This window comes from Thamnophis elegans, chromosome 1, assembly GCF_009769535.1.
Source record: "Thamnophis elegans isolate rThaEle1 chromosome 1, rThaEle1.pri, whole genome shotgun sequence".
NCBI lineage: Eukaryota > Metazoa > Chordata > Lepidosauria > Squamata > Colubridae > Thamnophis > Thamnophis elegans.
The window spans coordinates 67,129,474-67,147,159 of record NC_045541.1 but is presented as its reverse complement, the minus strand read 5'-3'; the positions used below and the strand labels follow the sequence as shown (position 1 = coordinate 67,147,159).

Below are 17,686 nucleotides of genomic sequence, written 5' to 3'. Positions count from 1 at the left end.
TACCATGTCAAGGGCTTGTGTACTCTGTCTCCTTCTTCGTCAGATCTTACATATTTTTTTTAATCTGATGGTAAAAAATGCATATTAATTTCTACTAGCCATAGCTGTGTTATAAATAAAACTTTCTTCACAAATAAAACTAGCAGAAGTTGGACTAGTGAGATTCCTCTCTGCTATATTAAAGAGACAAGATAAAAGGCACTTCACAAAACAAATCAGTTCTATCCTGTGGAACACCTTGGAAATAATTAGCATTGATAAAATCACCATTAGTCAATTGTAAAAGATAGTTGTCTACAAATAGTTTACATCCTGAGATGTAAATACCATCAAACAACATCCCAGATTCTTGAGAAGGGCTTCATAGAGGATAAAAATGCCAGATCGAATCTAAACTTCTGGCTGATTATGTGACCAATTGTAATCAGACAAAGTATAGCATTTATTAGAGGCTGCTTTCTGAACAATATTATTTGCTACCTAGTATACTTCCTTAATTTTTGTTTTAGATGCATTTCAATTATTGAGTTTCTTATACCACAAAAGGTGCCCTTATAGTTTTTAAAATGTGTAAATTAAAAGTTTAATTTTACATTTCCTTCTGTCTCTTTCATTCAGCCAACCCTTTTTTTAAAGACTGGTTTTGAGGATCAGAGTATCCTGTGGTTGTGATAACAGCAAACTTCTTGCCTTGGGGGCGAGATTAATGGCCCATTAAGATTAACCGAGCAGGGCATTTTTGCTGAACTCAAAAGAAGAATGCAAGAGAAAGAACAGAAATGGACTAAATCCTCCTGGATCTTCCTCCTCTGGGCTACAGGTCTTCATCAAACAAAGCACTGAGATCAAGGAAGTCTAAACCACCTTTGACCTGGTACCTCTTTGTATCTGGAATAGCTGTCCAGAGCATTGGTCTGCAAAGTCAACAAGCTTCTGTCCACCCTGTCACGGAATTTTGAAGCAATCAGTCCTTCTCAAAAATAAATTTTGGATCAAGATTGAAGAACTATGAGCAAGTGTAAATTTGGACATGGGATTAATATCATGTACATGCAGAGATTTCTAAATACTGTATAATATTTTGCACATGCACTGTTTCCCCTTGGCTGTACGCCACTCCCATTTCAATGAGGTTTTTGTACATACATTGAATATTTCTTATCCATGCTTCATTTCTTATTCCACTGTGTATTGTAGTGGTGCTTATGGATAATCACAAATATGCGACACATACATAAATTAGAAATGCTTCTTATGGTGTAAATAATTACAAATGACCAGATGGGAAATACTGTTTCATAAATTACTAAATGCTAAAATGTGAATGTTAGTATATTTTATTTGCATTTGAATGACCTTTTTAACATTTTAAAATAACTTAAAATGTGGGGGAAATTCAAGGAAGCATTATGAGTTCTTATCTTACAGCACATTTTATCCTCTGTTCTCCATGCTTTGTCACACAATGGGTGGTTACTTCTGTAATAGCCTTCCTATTTGCTTTTTCTTTCTTGTGTCAGCCACTCTTTTCACATTCCAACCACACCTAATCTCAGGCCTCTATGACCTATAGTTGCTGTGCTGAAGACTTTTATTTTCAGCTGTAGAAGGACAAGAGATAAGCACAAATGTGAGAGTCGAAAACTACTCAGAAAGAAAAGGCATCTTCATGGCTTGTTTTCTTAGATCATTCAAAAAAACCTGCTTGTACTGTCCTGAGAATTGGTCGACATGGAAAGAAGTCAAGAGGCTCCAGGGCAGTCAGGGTACAAACAGGAGACCAGAGGAATTACTGAGATCAAGCTGGTAGTAATAGGAGATGGAGGTTGCGGGAAAACATGTATGCTCACGGTCTTTGCAAAAGGAGAATTCCCTAAGGTAAGTTTCTTTTAACCATAATATCAATCTCACACTTCCTATTGCCAGATCTTTCCTTTTTTCAAGATCTTTCCTACTCAAGACAAATTATTCAAATATAGTTTCTATAGATTAGATCCTATCAAGCCTCTGGTGCTATTTTTCTTACATTTGAAATTTACCCATGTTTTAAATTCTCATAGCAGATATACTAGAAAAATTCTTCTTCTTTTGTCATGGAAGAATAACTGAAGCATTGTGGAAGCAAATCTTTCTGGAGTTTTTCAGTAGATACAGACTCTAAAGAAGTGTACTAATAATACTACTAAATTCTCTTTACTTAATTATAGAACTTTCTAATTTCCAGTGATATGCTAAGTACAGCAGAACAAGGTTTGGATAGAACATGGAATATTTGACTGAAAACATCCTGAAATAAAATTATTTTGACAAGTACAAACAGATTTGGTTATTGTAGAAAGAAAAGAGAAAGAAAATCAATCAAGTTGCCTTTATTTTATTTAAGAATGGGCTTAGAACCCTTGGGCAAATAGAATAACTTGTAATATTTAAAGTTAGACTTTGTGTTGGTTACATCAAAGAAATAAGAATCTTGTGACACTTTAACATTAAGTTCACTTGTTACAATATAAAGTTTTATGGAGTAAAATCTATTTCATTAGGCTCATTGACATATACGTCACATGTATATGTGATGAGAAAATGGTAAGCACTTAGTCCATATGTTCTTACAAATATTATCTGACTCTGAGACACAATGGCTTCCAGTTGTCAGAAGCAGGTTGAAGTGGCTCTCTCTGGCACCTAGTTTTACCCACCCAAAAGAAAACAGGCGCAGGGTAGGAGGATGTCCAGCAACACTACACTTAAAAACATGTCCAGCTTTACTGATGGCTCTCTTTTTTGCACATCCGGGTACCTACTTTTCACCTGTTAAAAACTGACCAAAGCCAATGCTTTCTAGGTTTGGCAATTAGGAGCCAATTTCTTCTTGTTTCATATATCATTACTTCTCAAAGGGCAAAGCTATAGAGCAAAGTGAAGCCTTGCAGAAGCACTTTAAGTAAGGAGTACTGTTTGCTGTCAGTTTATATTCTAGTGGCTTCCCTGTTAGTGTTGAGGAGGAGGATCTTAGAAATTCTTTGAGTGGACTATATGCTTTTGGCTTCTTTGACAGTTTCTAGATTTGGGTATTGTTTATTTGATTGTTGGTCTGATGTTAATGCTGATCTTGGTGCTGATTGCTGGTAGAAAGATGCTTGGGTCTTTTTGTTCCTTTTTGGGCGAGGTGATGGTCTCTTTTGCATAGTCTATATATGTTATTAACAATGTGCCTACTGATGGCTGATATGCCAGAGTGCCAGGCTTCTAGAAATTCCCTGGTGTTTTTAGATTTGGCTTGGTCTAGGATGGTCATGTTTTCTCAATTGAAACTATGGTTAAATCTGTCTATGTGTTGTGAAATTAAAGAATTATCATCATGCCTTCTGACTGCTAGTTGGTGTCCGTGGATGCGTTCTGCCAGTCTTCTGCCTATTTATCCTACATAGTGGTTGTTGCAGTCCTTTACATTGTACATTGTAGATGTCTCATTTTTTTTTCTTTTGGGGTTGTTGAGTCTTTTGGTCTGCTTAGGATCTTTTAAAAGGCTTTAGTTGGCTTGTGTGCTATGTTGATTCCATGTAGTTGTAGTATGTTGGTGGTTTCTGAGATATTCTTGATATATAGCAGTGCAATTCTTTTTAGGGTTTGTCTTGGTTGTGTTGTGTTGAGTGGTCAGGGACTTTTTGATAAAGTTGTGTGGATATCCATTTTTGTTGGAATACATTGTATAGATGCTCTATTTCTTTTTCAGCTGTTCCGAGTTGTTGCTGGTCTTGTCTAAATAAAATCCTTATGCATCTTGTGGGAGGTTGGGTTGTTGCTTTGGTACTGGAGCAATTGATTAGTAGGGATGGTTTTTCTGTATATTTGCATTTCTAGTTTTCTAGTTTCCATTGTGGTCTCTGCTGATCTAGATGTCCAGGAAGGGTCTAGTTGTTGGTTTTCTTCTCTAGTAAACTGGATTCCTTTAAAAATGTTATTGATGGTTCTGTGGATGTCTCTAATTGATCCTTTTTTATTATGGTGAAGGTCTCCTCTAGGGGGAGTGATGCACTCATGGGGAGGGGAGTGGGGGGTGCAGTGCCTTATTTCAAAACCTTCCAGCAAAGTGGAATATCTTGGAAGTCAGATTTGACCCACAGGACTGAATTCAATATCCTTGGCATATATGCACATTATCATTCAATTAGCTATTAGCAATACAATTTTTGAAAATTATAAACTATCAATATTAAATTATATAGCTGCATCAACGGAATAGTTTATTACAGAGGTGGTGGATGACAGTTTCATATTAGAGTCTCCTTGAAAATTATTTGTTTAAAAATAACCAGCAAAAAATTAGGTCTCCAATAGAAGAGAACATATGTTGGTCAGGATGGAATTGTGAAGTCCTTGATGCAATCTGAGCTTGGTTGTTTGCTTGTACTGATGATGTTATCTAATTGGGTAATGAAACATCTGCAAGCAAACAATCAAGTTCAGAGAACACCAAGGACTCCACAACTCAGCATCTGCATGTATAAGCTGAAAGGTTCCTATCTTGGTTACTTTTATCTATATATTGCATTGACAACTGAATCATTTTTATTGCAAAAATATGCCAATGGGGATTGGTGAAATGTGGCAGACATAGAAAAGAAGGAAAAGCAAAGAAATGACTTCCCTATACTTCATGAAATGAAAGAATATCTGAAAATATCTGCCTCTATATCTCTGAAGATTTTGCTTTACCAAATGTAACCTAGAGTCAGATGAAGGGTAGCTCCAGATTTTTCATATTAATTAAGCAGAACTGGATAATATGCTTTCTCCTCAAGGATTGAGCTTGTCTAGTGGCAGGGAAGCCATGGCTGAGAAAATAGCTGGGATATGGACCACTTAAAGGTGCCCCCGAAGGCACCCTCTCAGAGTGAGATATTAATCAGGTTGGGCCAACTGAGAATGGGCCTTTTCATTGTTGCCTGTACTCAAAGTTCCTTGCTATGCATTTATTACCTTTTTAATATAGGAAAATATGCTTTTATTTCTCCAGACTTTCTAATGCTAATTTTCTCGTCATACTCCAATGGAGCTTTTTAATTTATCTGATTTTGTTAGCTACTGGCTGTTTAAATTAGTCAACATATTGTTTTAGTAGATGTATATTTGTTAGCTGTTTGGGGGATTTGTTTTCTGATGCTGTTAATTAATTCTAGTATTTTTTTGAGAGAGTGGTTAGATATCGTTCTTCAAAATGTTTTGAAGACTTTGTAGGAAAAGATTTGCTTGGAAAAGCAGCCTACATATTCTTAAACAAATAACCTGAAAGGAAATAGATGCTGTGAAAGGACAAGCTCTGCAGGGATGGTATCAGATCAACCAATCCAGTAGTGGGTTTCGGCTCCCATTGCAACCGGTACGCTGCAACGGGAGCCTGGCATACACCACGGACACACGCGCTGCGCAAGCATGCACATCCACTGCCTGCGGTGCTCCAGCTACTTGGCGGAGCATCGCGCAAGTGTCATACACTGCACATGCATGCGCAGATGGCCCGTTTCCTTCAAATACAGGTAAGGAACGAGGGCAGGCGGGCAGGCCCTCCAAAGCTCCGTTCCGGTATGGTGGCTGCTGTTTCTGACAGGCACCGGTACACGCATACCAGGGCGTACTGCCTGCAACCCACCAGTGAACCAATCCTTCAAGAGATATTCAATTAAGCAAAAATGTAACTTTCTTCATCATCTTCTTCTAGGTTTATGTGCCAACAGTTTTTGAGAAATACTTCGCTCCATTTCGCATCAATGACAAACAAGTCCATATCAGTCTTTGGGACACAGCAGGTAAGGCCTAGGCAGCATTATTCTACAGACAGATACATTCACAAAATAAAATTCTTTCCAGTGAGATTGTGTTAATCGAGGAATGAACAAGCTTTTGCCTACATAGAGGCCATCTTCCAGAAGGAAGTTCAGTGCAGCTGCAGTTTACCAATGATTTTTGGCTATTGATTGAACACCAGCTAGTCAGACAAAATTATTTGCTTGGAAAAAAGCAATCTAAAACATAGTAAGGTGGGGGTGATGAGATGAATTTAATTTAAAGAATTGTTGGAAGAAATATCCCACAGAGTTATCTTTCAGTACTGAATTAGCTTATTTTAAACATAGAACTATATTCAAATATAGTTGCTCTCTTTAGGAAGTATGTAAAACACATCACAATCTTTGATCCACATATGGACCAAAGATTGGATCCACAATAGGAAGCTCATAAGCAAAAAGCTTTCTGCTCTTTTGGGGAAGGGAGTATCCCAGGGGTGGGTTTCAACCGGTTCGCGGCGGTCCCCGTGATCCGGTTGGTCGCCGAACCCGGAAGTAAGTAACTTCCGGGAATGGCGAAGCCCCCCCCGCGCCCGCGCGCGCCTGCGCGCGCTCCTTACCCAGTTTTGCCAAATTCTGCGCTTCCACGCATGCGCAGGACGCATACAGCGCCTGCGCGATCCTCCAGGAGCATCTGGAGCATCACACAGACGCTAGTACGCATGCGCGAATTGGTTGGAACAGGGCGAGAAACCCACCCCTGGAGTATCCCCTGATCTCTTTATGTCTCACAATGTTTTGCCAAGAGGGAAAAGTATAAAACTTGTGATGATGTACCATACAATGAACACTTTGCTTTATCAAAGCTGGAATCCCTCAGATGTACTGGGTTTCAGTTCCTACATGCTGACTAGGGATGATGAGAGTGAGCCTAACACATCTGTCGAGACAGACTGCCCTGATGTTCCTCTGCATGGGTGAAACTGTTGTGGCCCACCAGCAGCCAGCAGAGCTGGCAGCAGATTCAGGCAGTGAGGAGGTTGGGGAGGAACATGGGCCAGTCCTGGAATCTGGGGAAGGCTCTGATGAGGGCTCTGTGTTGGAGGCAGAGAGAGGGCCAGAGCCTTATGCCAGTTATCAGCTGCCTTCAGAGTCAGACATCAGTGAGGCAGACGAACAGCTGGAGCCTGTTCTCAGTGTATGCATGCGCAGAGTCGCCAGACGAAGGGAACAGCTAAAGAACAGGGGTAGACTTGGGAGTAAGGCCAGAGGTGGACGATGAATGACCCCTCCCAGAGGAAATAAAAGAGGAGAGAGAGGGGAGTTTGCAGGGGACAATTAGTTTGCTTAATTGGTTCGTGATTCTCCGAGACTCCTTGCCAAGTTTTGCAGTTATCGGCTTGTCAGCTGTCCAAGCCAGACAGACTGGAAATCATCCCTTGAAAGACTTTGCTAGATATGAATGAACAGAATTCACAGTAAAGGGTTTTTGTCAGAACATGGAGTTTGCTTTATGCTCTTGGGAAGCCTAGGTGAGAACAGAACCAAACATTTTGGCTCTTACAAATAAGGTAGGTCAGTTAAGATATCCTGTAATCTTCCCTTCCACAGTCACTTCATAACAAGCAAGTCACATGTATTACGTTTTACAACTTGTTGCCCCCAGTTTTATACATGTTACAGTCTTGGTTGCCCCCACTTCCCCTGCTGCCCTGTCTATTGACAGCACTGAGATCTCACTGCAGAAGTTGTATTTCAGAAGCAGACAAGTATACTCCTGTAACAAAAAGCCCCTTTCAATGCTTCCTTTCATTAAAATATATAAAAATGAACAAAGGTGGAGAAGAATGTCAAAAACTCCCTTACGGAGAATCTCAAACAATCTCCCAAGAATTCAAAGTGGTCATTTCTAGAACTTTGAAATTTCCCTAGAATATCAGTGCAAAGACACTGGATGCTATTTTCTAGAGACGAAAGAAATACTTTCAACAAAGCTGAAAGAACAGCATTTCTTTCATCTCTAAAAAAAATATCTACCACTTCCACACCTTAAATCCTGGAGATTATGCTGCAGAGAAAGAAAGAAAAAGACTGCACAGTACATGTTAACAGTTGCAACTGTGTTTCTCCTAGATTAGAGAAGAAATAAGAGAAAGAGTGGCTTTTCTGCCAGTTTTGAATTTCTAAAAAAGAAATCCAAATAAACGCCTTGTAAAGGTAGACTGTCACCTAGGGTTTTCTCCTAGCAGTCAACTCAAGCATTGACACATACTCACATGATCATGTATGATTTGATAGCTTATTAGTAACCTTGACTTACTGTGTTATATCTTTTGATTCTTGATGAATATATTTTTATTCTCCTTAAGTACAATGAGGGCATATGTACCAAAAACAAATTCCTTGTGTGTCCAATCACACTTGGCCAATAAAGAATTCTATTCTATTCTATTCTATTCTATTCTATTCTATTCTATTCTATTTCTAGTCTAGTCTAGTCTAGTCTAGTCTAGTCTAGTCATTTGATGATAACAGGAGGTCAGTTCATCTCCTGATTGTTTCCTCTCTTTCTCCCAATGCTCCTATGCACAAATGAAGCACATTGGGAATGCTAAGAATGAGTATATATGTTCTTTACAGGTCCCTGAAAATGACACTGTGATCAATTATATAAAATCACAATATTTTACACATTTAACCAGAAACAAACTCCACTGAATGGACTGAGAAGACAATGTATATTAGACTGTACTATTTATTTTTTATTTTTTTACCCTGCCTTTATTATTTTTATAAATGATGGCAAGGGTACCTAATACTCTTTCCTCCTCATGTTTCCCCCAAAGTGACAACCTTGTGAGGTGGGTTGGGCTGAGGGAGAGCGACTGGCCCAAAGTCATCCAGCTTGGCTTTCATGTACTTTAAATTACTTAGGGGTTACATATAAGATAGACCACCTTATATACAGTATTAATATGGCTATTGGTGGCTCTTATGGGAAGTGAAATGTGCTAAGAGACTGGGAGGAAGCTCTTGAATAAACACTTGTGCATACAGTATATTGTAAATGATGCTTATATATATTGGTCAATGCAAATATATGTTACATTATTCCATACAGGACAGGAAGATTATGACAGACTCCGCCCTCTCTCCTATAACGGGGCGCATGCAATTATCATATGCTATGATGTCACCAATCCCATCAGCTTCAACAACATCCTCACAAAGGTAACAAGGCCAACAGTACCTCAACATAATATGTGAACTCAATGAAAATCACTTGCCTTGGCATCTATTGAAAAGGTGTGATATCTTACACTAAATAAAAGTCAAATTGTTATACCAGAAAAAGTTGCAGTTCTTTCAAGGATACCTATGCAGCTTTTGAGTTTGCTTCCTTTTCTTCCATTTCACGCCATTTTGACCTGCATAATCGTTTTATTTTAATCCATCATCTGGTTTTATCACATGCCTAAAGTATTAAGTCTTTGCTTGCTGAATGCTGGAACAGACCAGCTTTATTTGGTCCAGAATTCAGACTGATTAGTTATTCTTACAATCCATTGGTACTCTTGGCAACCATCTCCAAATCCAGAATCTGAAAATGTCTGTTTCCTTTCTCTTGTTCTTTCTCTGTGTCCAGTTTTCACAGCTGTATGTTCCCACTGAAAGGCCATTGATGAAAACAAATTCCTTGAGTGAAAACTCATTCATTCTAGATATGCATCTTTTATAGAAAGCTTTTTACTAGTTTTTAGAGATGTAGTTAAAAAAATAAAGCTGGTTCTATATACCTGAAAACTGTCTACCTTTGATATATTTTTAACCCCATCTATCTCTCATTTTAGTGGTATCCTGAAGCAAAACATTTCTGCAAAGGAATTCCAATTTTGCTTGTTGGTTGCAAAACTGACCTAAGGAAGGACAAAGTTCTAGTAAGGAAGTTACATCAAAACCAACTGGAACCCATCACATACCAGAAGGTAGTACAATCAGACACTCACTGTTCTGTGTGTGTGTGTGTGTGTGTGTGTGTGTGTTGCACTATCCAATTGCAAGCTTTACCTCCAAAAAAAATAATACATGAGATGACTTTCTGCTTACCGTATTTTCACGACTATAAGCCGCACTGAAAATCCTAAAATTTGATCCAAAACCGGCAGTGCGGCTTATAACCCGGTGCGCTTTATATGTGGAAAAAGATCTCCCAGCTGCTTTCGCGGCTTCCTGGAGCGCCAAGAACCTTCGCGCTCTTCTCCGCTCCTCGCGACTGCAACAGATGTCCAGAAGCGTCGGGAAACGTGCGGCTTATAACCCGGTGCGCTTTATATGTGGAAAAATTTTGAAAAATTAACGTTAATTGATACTGCGGCTTATAATCCGGTGCGGCTTTTGGTCGTGAAAATACAGTACATTCAGTCTCATCAAAGCTAACAAAAGATGTTGATAATAGCAGGGCTAAACAATACTTCACAAATAATAAAGAATAATAAAGAAATAATAAAGAACATACAATTGGAATGTATGAAAGTACAAAAGAACATGTCTACAACTTCTTAAGGCTGCTGCTTCTTTTCCCTTGGCTGCATGTTATGCTATCTGCAGCTGCCATCTGATCCCCAGAAACGATGCAGCTACTTCAAAGAATTGTAGATTTATGGCCCTCCGTGCTTTGAAGCACATTTTCGGAACCAAATCTAAAGCACTTTCCTAATATTCTGCCAAATCCATCACGTTGGGCTTGATATCTGGAAATTATATACACAAATGGTTACCATTTCATCCTCATCTTGAAATACCATCTGTGCTTTGTTGTAGCTCAGTATTGTAAATGTGTTGCCCTTTACTGGTTCTACCCATTCCTTAAATCATGAACGGGCAGCAGTTGTTGAATTCCAACTCTCATTACCTGTGAGCATAATGGCCAGTGGTACAAGATGATATGGTTGCAATCCAAGGCCTAGAAAGCCACAAATGCTCTATCCTGCCCTAATTTTAAGAAGATATGTCAATGTTGTTCTCCCCCCCCCTTCTCATCTTCTTTTTGTTGTAGGGAGAGGCCTTGGCGCGGAATCTCCATGCAGTTGCATATTTTGAGTGTTCAGCCCTCTATCATGAAAATATTACTGACATATTCACAGAGGCTTCAAGAGCAGCTTTGAGTAGGATGAGGAAAGAACAGCAGAGGCAAAGGCTCAAAAGGACATGTCTCCTTACCTAAACATCCTTTGAGTGACTCAATTTTTTTTGCAAAAGTTCCTACCTACCCAGAGAGACAAAATCTCTTTGAATAAATTGTGCAAAATAAAAATAAAAATAAAGATGTTGGGAGACTTCCCTAACAGAGATGGCCCAATATGCAAATAGATAGATCAAGATTGCATATATAGAATATCAAGCTTCCTGGATCTAGTGGTTCAATATTCCAGCTGCTGCACAGCAGTTCGCCTTCAATAGTAAAGAAGATCAGAAGATCATTCTGATATTTAAATCAAAATGGAATACTGTCAATGATAATGTAGAAAACTCATCATATATTCAAATATTGATTACTGTAGGCCTACACCATGTAATATTGACAATGCTTATTGTTACATATCAGAGTTCAATAGTACTTTATTATTTTGCTAAGACTGAAATTTATTTATTAAGTACCTGGCAATTCACTGTAGTGATTAGTTTCAGAAAATAAACATTTTTTTCAGTGTTAGACATGTTCAAGTTGTTTGCCCATAATGTCTTACTTGCTGCTGTTACTTGTCATCCACATTACACTTATTCAAAAAGTGTTTCCTAAGAAGCTGCAATAATAGATATGAATTGCTCAAAGTAGTTCTAATGCATGTCTGAAATATTATTTAGGGTGGGTCCTAAAAACATTATTACAATTATTCCAATGTTCCCTTCAATAACACACAAAGATAAAATTCTAAAACCATCTACTTTGGATGATATGAATAGCAAAGTTAGAAGAAACTCTTAAAGGAATCCATCAAAGTAAAGAACAATGGCATTATCCTGTAAAGAACAATGGTATTATTATTACTTTTGTAATATGTGTTTTTATGTTGTACGCTGCCCTGAGTCCTTTAGGAGAAGGGCAGCATATAAGTCCATAAAAGTCCAATAAACCTAAACCTATCCTGCAGCTAGAAATTATGTTGAAGGCATTTATATTGGATCTTCATTTCCACATATTGAATATATATTTAAGATATGCATTTACAGAAGTGGTATATTGATTGTCCTGTGCAATATATATATATAGTTATGATTTCATATTCACAACAGTTGCAATACAGACTGGCTTATTAATCTTATTTGGCCATTAAGTGTTGTATGTATGATGGCTCAATCTTTTACCGATAAAGCAATTTGCTAGAAATAGGTAATTTTACCCACATTTGTAAATTGGATGGCCGCCCAAAATGCTGTTTGAATGTATTGTTATTGTTAGAGCAGCGTTGTAGTCTAGTGGAAAAACACTCGCCTCCCACTCAGAAAGAATTCAATCCTAGATAGTGGCAAATGTTTTTTTCTCCTAGGGCGCAAAGAAAAAATATATGCTGCGAACTCCATGCCAGGAAGAGCATCTGGCCAGTAAACCCTCAGCACCATCCAGTTGCCCAGACTCTACCCCAAATTAGGGGATTACAAGATTGTTAAAAAAGGGAGTTGTTGTTGTTGTTTAGTTAAAGTTACCTATGACTAAAGAAGATATGATGGAAACTAGATTTGCTTTTTGTAAGGAAAAGCAAATGCAACCACAGACTACATCTGATAATCTAGGAACAAAGCCAGGAGGAGGAGCCCACCCAGCCTGCAAACGTGGTTCTTCAAGTTGAGTACTTTTCCATCCCTGCTGCACACCTAATCCTGAGGCAACAGGGTATACAGTACATCATGTTAGAAGTCTGCTTTTTTCCTGTGACTTTTAAATATGCTGCTTATTTTTTAAAAAAAGATGTTGAAACATTTTTTAAAAGCCTTGAAACCCATGATTTAAAATTATCTAGGTGCACCTTTGTCCAGCATTTTCAAATTAATTAGTCTTAAATTAGTCTTTAAGATACAATAAACTCTCAGAGAAAGTCAGTTTTGGATGTGCCTGAATGTGTTATTTATTCAGACATGTATTAACAAAGAGAAAGGAAGTATTGTGTTGCATATATAATTCAATTTCTCTACAGGCCATTAGATTAGGGAAGACTGTCATAGGACAATGTCATAACTCATCACCACATGTCAAGATTTATTTTCTATTCTAGTTCTCTAGAACTAGAAATAACACAAATTGTATTTTTCAGCACCAGGACCACTACTACCAACTAGCACTAAGAATGCCAAAAATCTGTAATTTCTATCTATTCAGTTATTGAAGAGGAAAAGTGAGGTGTTGTGGGGAAATAGAAAAAATTCACAGAGAAAGAAGGAATCCCACCATTTGCTTAACAAATATTTCATTGCTAGGAGAAAAACCGTGACACAGTGGAGGGCTCATTCTGAGCTTTGGCTGAATCGTAAAGTTTTCTTTTTCCAATACGGTGTATCATAAAACATGTAAAACAACAACAACAAGAATTGGAACGGAGGTGTGAAGGATTCCAGCCAAGAAACCCTATTTCCAAAATAGCCTGTTTTCTATCTTCTCCTTAACCTTTCTTACACAAGTTTTTCTTCCTATAAACTCTGCAAATCTTAAAGTCCCAGAGCATGTTAGCTTTTCCATTTTCTATTACTTTGCCTATTTTATGGTTCCAACACTTTTTGTTTGCAGGCAAACACTATTTCTTACAGTTATTCAAACATGTTGTTACTACAGTACTTTGTGAAGCTATTGTCTGTAATCAGTCTTTGCAATTTGCTTGCAGCAGCTAAGTAAGTGGTCCATTGTTTCTTCAGCTTCCTTATTATTTACATTTAGGTTCAATGGACTCTGGATGGCTTACATCTAGGTATGTAATTAAAACAATTTAAAATATAAACAACATGGTAGTCCAGACTAAAAACAACCATAACAATAAAACATGACTGGGGCCATAAACACATTAATCCTAGGCCTGGGAATACAGGTAGATCTCCAGCACCTTCTTCTGGAACTCCAGGAGAGTGGACACTGCATGGACAGTATCTCTGGGCACTACTGTTCCAGAGGGACCAGCAATAGAGAAGGCATGGTTCTTTAATCCCACACAATGATATTGTTTCATTGAGGGGACCTGGCACATACCCTTCAGACCAAATGTTCCAGACAGACCGAAATTATTTGAAAAAGCTGTGGTTTATTGCACTCAACAATGAACTAAAGGTCCACTATTAGTGAACTATTGGACAGCACTACTTAGTCTGTTGTGTGGATATTTAGGTGGTTTAGGGGGAATTTTGGGAGGGTGGAGGGTATTTGGGGATTGTTATGTGTGTTGGGCTGGTTTCTGAGTGTTATGTGAATTTCGTTGTATGTGTAAGCTGTGTGTATATGTACAATGACAGTAAAGTAAAATAAAGGTTTACCATTGCATTCTCCCATGCAATATGAAATGATGCCTTTGCCATTGCCATTAAAGCTATCAACCACTTTCAGCATCTTTTGATATCACTAAAGCCTAGTTGCACTTTTACATCTTGAATGGCCCTGCTGGGACTATGTGGCATATACTCCTGGCATTCTTCGCTCATCTCTCCTAAAAACATCATCCCTATCCTCCACCATGAGAAGGCATCATAGCATGACTTGGGTAAAGGGATTTGCTGTTTAGTGTAATCCGAGTAAGGGTAGAATGCCCAATTTTTCACAAGCAGTCCTGACTTGTAGGATGAAAAGGGAAATCTTCAAAATCGGAGAGTACTAATAGTGACCTTTAAGTTATCGTATGGTTTTTTTTCCCTTTTCTGTCCTTTAAAAACTTAAAACACAATGTGTATGCCAGTAACCTTCACAATATTTTTCTTCAAGCACTAGTTATTACAATTTGAGGTCAGAGAAAAAAGAATCATAAAAATGAATGTGATTCTTCTGTTCTTCTAACCTGATGCCTTTCATCATATTATTTCAGGGGTGGGTTGCTGCCGGCATTACTGCCGGTTCAGTGCGCACAAAAATTAATTAGCTTGTTAAATTAGTGTCAGTCTATATATCCACACCCACATATAAAGCTTTATATAGAGATTTTGAAACGAGGCTTTTTTCCCTCTTGTATCACACTTTCTGAAAGCCGACTCCACACCAAAAGTCTTCTCATTGAGATCCAGAATTGTGACAAAAACCGGCTATGGCCTATCAGGATTGTTGGGCAAGAGAACGGTAGCAAATGCAAGCCAGTCAGAGAAATTTTTTTCTTTATTTAATAGCAATTTTCAAATTGTCTCCTAGAACTTAAAACGATGCGGTAGAATCAGTTATTTGTCAGTTACTTTAAGAAAAACAAAAGTTGGAGATAGCGGCTGCCCCGCCATCCCCCTGGAAAAGATGAGGAGAGAAACACGAAGGGCTTTTCTTAATAGGATACGACCCCAAGCACACTTTTTGCTAAATAGGACTAGAAATGCCTTTAATGCCCCTCATCCTACTTCATTGGGTAACCGCGTCAGATAAAGCTTCTCTGAGCAACATAAAGTGCGAGAGAATTAGCCTGCAAGCGTAACATGTAAAACAGAATCCTTAATTTCCCTATTCCGGATCAGTTCCACGGAGATCAATAATTCTTATCCAGAATAACACCAGATCGAACGTTCGCCTCACAGCACTTCTTCCCTCCGTGAAGCAAGGAGACGATCATTGCGCATGCCTCGGAAATTGTAATATTCCGCTAGGTGTCGCAACAGAAAACCCCAATTTTACGTAAAGCTCCGGCCAAATCAGAGGACGAGAGAAGAGAGCGAGGAAGGGAGATAGATAAAGTAGAAAGATAGATAGATAGATTAATAAAGAAATACTACGCATGCGTATCCGCTGGTCAAGTCTAGGCCAAAAGTAGATTCCGCTTATACGCGTGCGCAGTTAAAAAGGGTTCAACTCCAGGTGGAGAAAAGCGCGCGTGCGCATGGGGAGGCCTCGCTTGTTGGGAGGGGTCAGAGAGGGAAGGGTATGCCGCGCAGGCGCAGTATGGCGGCCGAGTATGTGTGTATGTGAGAGTCTGACGGATTCAAAATGGCGGCGGCGGCTGCTTCTATGTGAGGGGAAGAATCTGGGGGCGGCGGGAAGGGAAGGAGGGCGAATGACGGTGGGGTTGAGTGATTGACTTATGGGGCGCCACCAGGCCCAGTGAACCGACGCGAGGGTGCCTAGTGGCCCTTTGTAGTGGGAGGCTGTGGCTGTGTCCCGGGGAGGGGGGGTGATAGAAGTGGAAGCGACAAGGCTGAGGTTTGGGTTCGAGTTCGGGGCCACCCTGAAAACCCCAGGATGGGGCCGATAATCACGGGGGAAGGGGGGCGGGTTAAGCTCGCTGGAGGCATTTTGAGATGAGCCAAGGCTACTGAGGTGAGAATCGGAGGGATGGGCAGAGAGGCTCGAGAGGCAAGTTGAGAGACTGGGAAGGCTGAAGGTGCGTGTGGGCGAGACTGGTCTTGAATGGGGGATTTCCAGGGATTGTGGGGCCAGATCGATAGGAGAAAGCTTAGCTATCTTATTATCAGTCGGACCTGGGAGAGAGTTTAGTATCGCGCCAGGGACTTTGTGGGAGTTTTTTTCCCCTTCCTTGCGTCGAGTTACTGCTTCAGAGTTGATCGTTTTGGGAGCTGAGGTGAAGAGAGGTTACAGTTCTCGGGACACCCTCCCCCACTCCAAGCCCGGCCTTATGGAGAGGAGTCGGGGTATAATATGCCCTCCAGGATCCCCCTGGCAACCCCCACTCCCCAGAAGGAAGTTGGTTACTCTTTGTATTTGAAGGCTTCCTGTCCTTTCTGGATACGAAAGTTCTCCAGCTTTTGAAGAGGATCGGGAATTAATTGATTTTCTTTCTTTTCTTTTCTTTGTCGTGCCCTAGAAAGGGGCAAAGGAAAATCAGAGACCTGGTAAGAGCTAACTTTGGTTTATATTCTGTAGTTTTGTAAAGAATGCTATATTTGATACTTCCCCTTCTCCGTGGTGAAAACCAAGGTGTCTCTGCATTTGTGTCAGTGCAAATTATGCAATATGCTTAAAATCCAGATCATTATTCTCCCTAATTTCTGACTCCTTTTAGCAGTATTAGTCTAAACTATTTTATTGGCTCTGGGACCTTGGGACAACAAGTGAGATTGGTGTTGGGAGCAAGTAGACCTCTCTGAATTTTCCTTACTCCACCCAATTCCTTCTTGCTATTTATACTTCATATCACCAAGGCAGAACTTAACTCTTGTTAGTTTTCAAACTGTGACTAAAATAAGTTAGGCAGTTTGTCTTAACATGTATTTTAATTTAAGCAATTTTTATATGTTACTATTATATACTGTTTCCAAAGACAGTATCTTACTGATAAGATAATGAATCCTCTCTTCATCACTTTTGCCACTTATATGTTATTATTCTTACATAGGCTTTAGCGTCAGGCAGTTGTAATATCAGAATTATCCTGTGGTATAAACTTTTAATTACAGGAGTCCTTTTATAATTATGCAGCAAAATTATGAGTATGGTACATACACTTCACAATAGTGTTGTAAAGAAGCATCCAATTGGCAACACATAATGGTTGAAATCATAAATTGTGACCAGTCTGATATATCTTAAAGTACTAAAAAGAAATTTGTTGCTGCTGTTGTTGTTTTGGCTGTAACTATCTTCTAAATATATTACATAAATATGGATTTAAATCATGGTTAGATAACATGTGGCTCTACGAAATATAACTCCTTAGAGTCCTCACCTTAGTTATGCTTTAGAGAGCAGAAGGGCAACAGGTGGCTCACTTTCGGTTTAT

The 17,686-nt window shown here is 39.2% G+C and overlaps 2 protein-coding genes across 2 annotated transcripts in view; both read left to right on the top strand.

The window, feature by feature from the left end:
- The first annotated feature begins 1,731 nt into the window (after positions 1-1,731).
- Positions 1,732-11,010, top strand: LOC116517003 (rho-related GTP-binding protein RhoF-like). The gene is made up of 5 exons (XM_032229738.1): positions 1,732-1,878; positions 5,720-5,807; positions 8,908-9,017; positions 9,638-9,772; positions 10,843-11,010. Exons 1-5 carry the CDS (start codon positions 1,732-1,734, stop codon positions 11,008-11,010), a joined length of 648 nt encoding a protein of 215 aa, XP_032085629.1.
- Positions 11,011-15,875: 4,865 nt separating this feature from the next.
- The window catches only part of KDM2A (lysine demethylase 2A), an 80,997-nt gene continuing 79,186 nt past the window's right edge, over positions 15,876-17,686 (top strand). The window contains exons 1-2 of the mRNA XM_032218625.1: positions 15,876-15,959; positions 16,772-16,799. Coding sequence (XP_032074516.1) covers positions 15,937-15,959; positions 16,772-16,799 — 51 coding nt within the window. The 5' untranslated portion in view covers positions 15,876-15,936. The remainder of the gene's footprint in view (positions 15,960-16,771; positions 16,800-17,686) is intronic.

Excerpts from the sequence above, each read along its gene's own strand:
- LOC116517003 (XM_032229738.1), top strand. The coding sequence starts at position 1,732 with ATGGAAAGAAGTCAAGAGGCTCCAGGGCAGTCAGGGTACAAACAGGAG. Across the intron at positions 5,808-8,907 it reads CAGTCTTTGGGACACAGCAG|GACAGGAAGATTATGACAGA; the intron begins GTAAGGCCTAGG and ends TATTCCATACAG. Across the intron at positions 9,018-9,637 it reads TCAACAACATCCTCACAAAG|TGGTATCCTGAAGCAAAACA; the intron begins GTAACAAGGCCA and ends CTCTCATTTTAG.